This window comes from Palaemon carinicauda, chromosome 26 (genome assembly GCF_036898095.1).
Source record: "Palaemon carinicauda isolate YSFRI2023 chromosome 26, ASM3689809v2, whole genome shotgun sequence".
Classification (NCBI taxonomy): Eukaryota; Metazoa; Arthropoda; class Malacostraca; order Decapoda; family Palaemonidae; genus Palaemon; species Palaemon carinicauda.
In genome coordinates, this window is record NC_090750.1 from 90106000 (window position 1) to 90114651 (window position 8652).

At 35.1% G+C, this 8652-nt stretch overlaps 1 protein-coding gene across 1 annotated transcript in view; it reads right to left on the reverse strand.

Annotated features, from left to right (window-relative positions):
- The window catches only part of LOC137620272 (fatty acid-binding protein-like), an 82170-nt gene extending 74831 nt beyond the window's left edge, over positions 1–7339 (reverse strand). The window contains exons 1-2 of the mRNA XM_068350505.1: positions 7239–7339; positions 5515–5595 (exon numbers count right to left, since the gene is read on the reverse strand). Of these exons, the coding sequence (XP_068206606.1) occupies positions 5515–5584 (70 nt within the window). The 5' untranslated portion in view covers positions 5585–5595; positions 7239–7339. The remainder of the gene's footprint in view (positions 1–5514; positions 5596–7238) is intronic.
- Between the last annotated feature and the right edge of the window lie 1313 nt (positions 7340–8652).

The window sequence follows — 8652 nt, forward strand, 5'->3', positions numbered from 1 at the left end:
ACTCTATAGACCTTGACTGAACCCTTTTACCCCCAACGCTATTTGGAACTCTCCAACCCTTAGTCAACAGGCTTTTTTTTTAAGCACATTTTGTAATATATATTTTTTAATTGCTCTAACAGCCGTAATTTTCATCATAGAGAGGTCAGGTTGGTCTCATTATTTTGGAAAATGCCTGAAGTTTCTCATAAAGTTATCAAAGATATGCAAAAAAAATGTAAAAAACAGTGTTTTGCAAGGACGTACCGTGAAGTTTCTCATAAAGTTATCAAAAATATGCAAAAAAAAAAAAAATAAATAAATAAAAAAGTTTTTTGCAAGGACGTACCGTGAAGTTTCTCATAAAGTTATCAAAAAAATGCAAAAAATGTGAAAAAAAATCTTTTTTTTTTTTTTTTTTTTTTTTTTGCAAGGACGTACCGGTACGTCCATGGGGTAAAGGGATGAGTTTTGTGAAACGTACCAGTGCATCCATGGGGGGGGGGGGGGGGTTAAAAGGGGTGTTAAGCGTGTGAAAACAGAGAACCAACAGATTATCTTCATTGACTTCAATCCCAGACTGTATTCACTAGAGCACTTAAGGCGAAATCTTCTTAATTTGTCTTCGGAAAATCGTCCTTGTAAGACCTTCCCGCATTCCGTGAGTTTAAAAGTGATTTATTCTCATAATTTATTCAGAGAATTCTCATTTAGTTACGATTCTAAAGGAGATTTTTAGGCACGAATTGAAACATGAATTTATTCTCATAATTTATTTAGAGAATTCTCATTTAGTTACGATCTAAAGGAGATTTTTAGGCACGAATTGAAACATGATTTATTCTCATAATTTATTTAGAGAATTCTCATTTAGTTACGATTCTAAAGGAGATTTTTAGGCACGAATTTAAGAATGATTTATTCTAATAATTTATTTGGAGAATTCTCATTTAGTTAAGATTCTAAAGGAGATTTTTGGGCATGAATTTAAACATGATTTATTCTCATAATTTATTCGGAGAATCATCTTTTAATTATGACTAAAGGCTGTTTTTAGGCACGAATTTAAACATGATTTATTCTCATAATTTATTCAAGAGAATTCTCATTCAATTATGACTCTAAAGGCGATTTATTTTATGCACGAACAGGCCAGTTTTTTACTCCAGCATTTGGAAGATCTTCCAGTATTTAGCTTTGTTGTAGAAATAAAGGTTTACTCGTAGACTCTTTCTCTCTCTCTCTCTCTCTCTCTCTCTCTCTCTCTCTCTCTCTCTCTCTCTCTCTCTCTCTCTCTCTCTCTCTCTCTCTCAATTAAGGTCCCCCTTTTCAGATACCGGTTCTTATCTCATGTATGGGTCCGAATCAACTTGTTTCGTTTTATAAACATCGAAGTTATGTTCTTGAAAACTTCTCGTATGTTGTTCTTGGAAAAGTTTCTCGTATTTCAATGTGAACATCCTTAGGTCGTCAGAACCAATAATAACTCTCTCTCTCTCTCTCTCTCTCTCTCTCTCTCTCTCTCTCTCTCTCTCTCTCCTCTCTCTCTCTCTCCTCTCTCTCTCTCTCTCTCTCTCCGTTGAATATGTAATTTTACAATTAAGCGCACTTTTCTGATTTTTAAGAAAATATTTTAGAGAGAGAGAGAGAGAGAGAGAGAGAGATGAGAGAGAGAGAGAGAGAGAGAGAGAGAGAGAGAGAGAGGTTAATTAATTAATTATGTAGCATCTCTTAACGTAGTGTGTGGGTTTTTGTACAATACAAGACAATAGTGGTGCCTAAAGACATCTTAGTAGATGCCCCCATATGATTATTCAAAGACTCTCTGTTATGTCCCGTCGGGCAGAACAGCCCCCCCCCCCTCCATCCTTTTTCTTCTATTGATACAACAAAGTGATACCCACAGCATACCCAATGGAACAATATTCTACAGATACCATCCTTCCATTTTAAGTAATCTTTTGAAAATATACCCTCACTGCTACGCACCTCTTACGCATGACGTACTGCATACCCTCCGTTCATATCAATGTTTTTTAAGAATAAAGGCATTGCCACGCACCTCTTACGCATGACGTACTGCATACCCTCCGTTCATATCAATGTTTTTTTAAGAGTAAAGGCACTGCTACGCACGTCGTACGCATGCCATACTGCATACCTTCCATATTAAATATTTCAAGAATAAAGACTGCCACGCACGTCGTACGCATGACGTACTGTATACCTTCTTTCCATTATAAATCTGTTATGAATACACCGTCACTGTTATGCACGTCTTGCTCATGACGTGTACTGCATATTGTTGCATTTTCAACTCTATCCCATGTGCATACAAATCATCTTACTCATCTGATCCCCGATGTACATCGATTTAATGAAAATTATATTCATGCATACAACGTCCGTCTTCCTTCCTTTACTCGTAAATTCTTAATGAGGACATTTGCAAGTGCTTAAGGAAGTTTCATTGCTTCGCAATGATAATTTTCAATAGATGGGTGATGTAAATCGTAGGGTATTAGTGGAGAAACACAACCCGTCATTTTCTTACTTTAAGGACTGCTTTCCTGGTCCTATCACACAGGAGGAAGCCTACACTCTACAGGGATTACAAGATCAGTTTATTACTTGTTACTTGGTTTGGGTTTAAATCCAACCCTCCACTGAAGTCGAGTGAACTACTTCTCGGGCGGGTCCATATTAATCATCTAACGAAAACATTTTCATTATAACTTGTACAATTCTTTGATTGTAGCATCTTCCAAATCACATGATCTTGTGAAAAGTAATGTCTTTAGTTTCTTCTTAAATTCAATTGCTATATTATTATATACACTCTTAGGTCATTTCACATATCCCACAGCATACTGCCTGCTTATTCTCAAATCCACATTATCGAATCACTTTAGAGAGCAAAAAAGTCTTCATTCTTAAAAGCCCCAATTTCTTCAGTCTTTCGGATGTCCAGTGGGAAGTCGTTGTATAGTCTTGGGTCTTTGAGGATATTGCCCCCAACCCGTTCAGGAACAATAACATAGCCCCTCTCTCAAGACACAATGTCCTTGCCTTTCATCAAGGGGGAGAGAGATCTTTATTGACAAACATTAAGGCTATAATGGAGAGCCGAGAGCATTTTATGTCCTCTTCACGAAAAAAAAATGCCCTGCAATTTTTGACAACAGATAAAACTTGTATCACTGAGGAATAGTAACTTGCCTTTATATCTTCAACAATGTCTTTCGAGGAATAACTGGTTCCCTTATCATACGACAAAATCTTCGTTACATTATTCTTTTCTCAAAGGGGTTAACCACTGCACTGTAATTGTTCAGTAGCCACCTTCTTCTTGGTAAGGGTTGAAGAGACTCTTTAGCTCTGGTAAGCAGCTCTTTTAGGAGAAGGACACTCCAAAATCAAACCATTGTTCTCTAGTCTTTCGTAGTGCCATAGCTTATACCATGGTCTTCTCTTCCACTGTCTTGAGTTAGAGTTCTCTTGCTTGAGGGTTACACTCAGTCACGCTATTCTAACTGTTTCCATATTTCCTTTCCTTATTGGGCTATTTTCTCTATTGGAGCCCTTGGTTTTATAGCATCCCGATTTTCCAACTATGATTGTAGCTGAGCTAGTGATGATAATGATAATAATACAAAAAGATGAGCCCTCTCAATATGGAACTTTTTACTTTTACTTTTAGGGGTTTATTTCTCGCCCTCCATCAGCCACTAAGAGTCTGTTCAGGCGGGCCTAGGTGTGTGAAAATCATTTCTTTCCAGTTAATATTTTGCTCTGTATCTTTTCAGTTATTCGATAGCATTTGTATTCAGGCTTAATAGTTTTCAGATCACTATTATAACTGTGGTCCTCTCCCACAAAACGAATTTTTTTTTTTTCCTCGGCCCGTTTATCTCATTCTTATAAAAAAATATTACTTCATGTAAAATGTATATGGCTTATTGCTAAAAATGAGTCTGTTCCATTTATTTTATTATTTATAACTAGTTCTCGTAGTTTCCAGTAACTTACATCCTAGAAAGTTTATATGTATGTATGTTTCCATCACCACGCTGGCCACTGCAGATTGGTGGTGGTGGGAGACTTTGATCTGATCGCTCACTGTAAACCAACTTAGTATGGGTGACCCTGACTAGTACAACCTTGCTAATTATGACGATACACAAACCCTTTCACCACGATGAGGCATCCCCGCTCTTATATCTATGTATATTTACATTGAAAGAGAGAGAGAGAGAGAGAGAGGAGAGAGAGAGAGAGAGAGAGAGAGAGAGTGATTCAACAAAGAAGCCAATGGGAAATGTATAGTCAATGTATAACATTACAATATTTATTTGTTATCGACTATGCATACAAATCTACATAAATGTTGTATAAACATATTTAAGAGAAACACATGCACATACAAAACATTACAATGAAATACAACACTCGCTCATAAATGTACAATCTCTCCGAAAACTGTCGGTGCATCCTTTCGGTTGAACATTTTGAAACAAGTGACGATTTGTATTGGGAAAGGGAATTTGTTTCAGGCGATAATCCTGAAAAATCACATAGCGAACGAACCATTTCGAAACGGTCGATCGTAACGTGTACAGATAGTTTTGGGAGTTACAGTATTATTATTATTATTATTATTATTATTATTATTATTATTATTATTAATTGCTAAGCTACAACCCTAGTTGGAAAAGCACGATGCTATAAGCCCAGGGGCCCCAACAGGGAAAATAGCCCGGTGAGGAAAGGAAACAAGGAAAAATAATACTGTATATTTCAAGAACAATGACATTTAAATAAATATTTCCTATATAAACTATGAAAACTGTAACAAAACAAAAGGAAGAGAAACGAGATAGAATAATGTGCCCGAGTGTACCCTCAAGCAAGAGAACTCTAACCCAAGACAGTGGAAGACCATGGTACAGATGCCATGACACTACCCAAGACAAGAGAACAATGGTTTGATTTTGGAGTGTCCTTCTCCTAGAAGAGCTGCTTACCACAGCTAAAGAGTCTCTTCTATCCTTACCAAGAGGAAAGTAGCCACTGGACAATTACAGTGCAGTAGATAACCCCTTGTGTGAAAAAAAATTGTTTGGTAATCTCAGTGTTGTCAGGTGAATGACGGAGGAGAATCTGTAAAGAATAGGCCAGAATATTCAGTGTATGTGTAGGCAAAGGAAAAGTGAACCGTATTACAGTGCAGTAGTTAACCCCTTGGGTGAAGAAGAATTGTTCGGTAATCTCAGTGTTGTCAGGTGAATGACGGAGGAGAATCTGTAAAGAATAGGCCAGAATATTCAGTGTATGTGTAGGCAAAGGAAAAGTGAACCGTATTACAGTGCAGTAGTTAACCCCTTGGGTGAAGAAGAATTGTTCGGTAATCTCAGTGTTGTCAGGTGAATGAGGACAGAGGAGAATCTGTTAAGAATAGGCCAGAATATTCACTGTATGTGTAGGCCAAGGAAAAGTGAACCGTAACTAGAGAGAACACATATGCATTTAACTCACCGATAGATTTGAGGAATTCGTCGAAGTTTTCAGATTTTACGTGTTCGTATTTACCCTCGAATTTCACCATTGTCCTGGTTACTGAAAGATAAAAAGAAAATATTAGAAAATATTTATATAAAGTAATATTTTTTGAAGTTGTATCCCTTGTGTGTGCGAATCGCATTTTTCTAATACCTAATTTGTCTTGCCATATTAATCTTAGCACGTATGTTATACATTATCGTTCATTGCAATTAATGTAGGCATTGATATTTATAGAATATACTTATGCCGTGTTCATACAATACTGTGTAGGTTTTAGTTCAATATTTCGTCTTATTTTTATAAATAGCTTCTAAGTGTTTTGAGTTTTGAGATGAAAATAATTTCAGTAATTTAGTTAGTATTTTTTATCTGTATTTAAATCCAGGGTAAGAGGATCTAATAAAAAAAGTATAATGTACAATATCATTAAGCAGCCATTGTTCAAATCCATTGTTTACTTTTCATACACTACTAGTATACTTATTATTATTATTATTATTATTATTATTATCATCATCATTATTATTATTATCATCATTATTATTATTATCATCATCATTATTATCATCATCATCATTATTTTTATTTTTGTATTATTATTATTATTATTATTATTATTATTATTATTATTATTATTATTATTATTATAATTATCCAAGCTACAACCCTAGTTGGAAAAGCAAGATACTATAAGCCCAAGAGCTCCAACAGGGAAAAATAGCCCAGTGGGGAAAGGAAACAAGGAAATAGGTAAACGATATAAGAAGTAATGAAAAATTAAAATAAAATATCCTAAAAAAAACATTAACAACATTAAAGCAAATAATTCATATATAGACTATAAAAAAGACTTATATCAGCCTGTTCAACATAAAAGCGTTTGCTGGAAGTTTGAACTTTTGAAGTTCTACTAATTCTCTTTACGTTGTTTGTAATCTCTTATTGGACCTTATTTTGACGTAATAAATAGCCGGCATTTTTTTTTAACCAATTAAGAGCTTCCAAGTATTTATACATAAGCTTCCCACATATGTAATTTAGTTTGAGCCTGACTGCCCGCCCAAGAGGACGTCTCACCCAGCGGAGAATTCAATGTAATTCGAAATTTAGGGTAATTTCATCTATTTCGGTATTTGGTTATATTTAAAGCACTCTTTGTTCAGTATATATTACATTTTTCTTCTGATAGTAAAAATTATCACTGCGTTAAGGTATCCCCACTCTGAAAGATATATATATATATATATATATAATATATATATATATATATATATACACACATAGGTACAGATGTGTGCTTGTATATGTATATATATATATATATATATATGTATATGTATATATATATATATATATATATGTATATATATATGTGTGTGTGTGTGTGTGTATGCATACTTGTGCATATACACGCACATATAATGTATGCATGTATGTGTGTGTATATATATATATATATGTGTGTGTGTGTGTGTGTGTATGTATGTGTGTGTGAATTCATACACACATACAAATGTATTGCAGTCACTAATGAAATTGACATTCCAAATTACAGCTAATTCATGGATTTTTATGAAATAAAAGAATCCATCAGTCTACGGTTTAAATTATAATATCATTCCCCAGTTTTAACAACAACTTTTTTTCTGCTTCCCTTCAATAAACTATTTATATAAAGAGTGAAGTTGATATCCTACCTTGATAGATCACCGTCGAATTATATATTAAAAAAATAAGGCAGACTGTCAGCAGTGTGACCACCAGCCTCGTCACTTGACAACTGAGAAATGTCTAATGGCACCCAAGTATAAATAAGACACACCGAGTGGAGAGCGGACAGTTTGGCAACAAATACCTCACTCTACTTCTTCCGTGGCTTAGAGGGAAGTCGTGGACACAAAATTGCTATTTATCGTGTTTTAACGCCTCCGTTCTTTAATTAATCTATTGTAGTCTATGATTTAAAAGTTGCAGCTTTGATATAAGATCATTATAATTTTTCAGGGTATTGTTTGCGCGGTTATTTAGATAATAATGCTAGTAGAAGTACTGAATGTTTTGTGACTTCATTGCAACATTCATTTTCAGTGAACTGGAACACTTATAATGTTTCGCTTTGTACAAAAAAAAAAAAAAAAAATGTTGTGGGTATTCTAGGAAAGGCAGTTTGATCTTACAAAACAGGATGCACTGTTTATTTTTATGATTTTCTCTTGTATGTAAGTTTATTTATGTATTCTATTCTCGTACGAAACTAATCCCTCATACAGATTGCAATATTTAAATGTGGCAAATGATGCTATATTAACCGAGGTTTAAATCTGTACAAAATGCCGAATATAATTGCCCCAATAGATTAGACTTATCATATTTAAAGGTTTAAAGGCTGTTCATGAATGGCAGAGGCAAGGGATTGTGACATTGCCCTATCAAGCAGGACAATGCCCTAGAGACAGACCATATATACGTAAGATCAGCGCCCAAGCCCCCTCTCCAATCAAGCTAGGACCAAGGTGGGCCAGGCATTGGCTGCTGATGACTCAACAGATAGACCTATAGGCTCAACAAAACCCTGTTTCTTAGCTCGCCAGGATGGTAAGGTTGCAGCGACCAAAGAAACTAATGAGTTTGTGTGGGACTCGAATCCCAGCCTGGCGTTTACCAGTCAGGGACGTTACCACATCGGCCAAAACAACCCTTTTGATTTTATATTATTAAACGATCTGCCAAACTCGATTTGTATTGACCTCCATCAAGCAATTGGCAAAACAGATGACCTTGAACATTTGCATATCTGTCAGCAAACGTTCACACCCTTGGGTAACGCTAATGTATTTTCCCCTGCTTAATACATTTTTTTCAAGATGTTGTTATGAACATTATGCATTTTAATGGCTACAAATATAATCTAACATGGTTGATAAAGAAAAAGAGGCAGATGTGAGCACCAATTTGGCATGGCACTCTCAAGAACGAAAGTCTAATTTATGACAGCTTGGGGCAAAGAAAACGTAGGTAAAAGTTTGCTTGTTTACATAAAAAGGAGAAAAATGTTTTATCTGTTGGGAAATACTATAGGGTGTCAGAGTTTATGACAAATTATCTATAGGG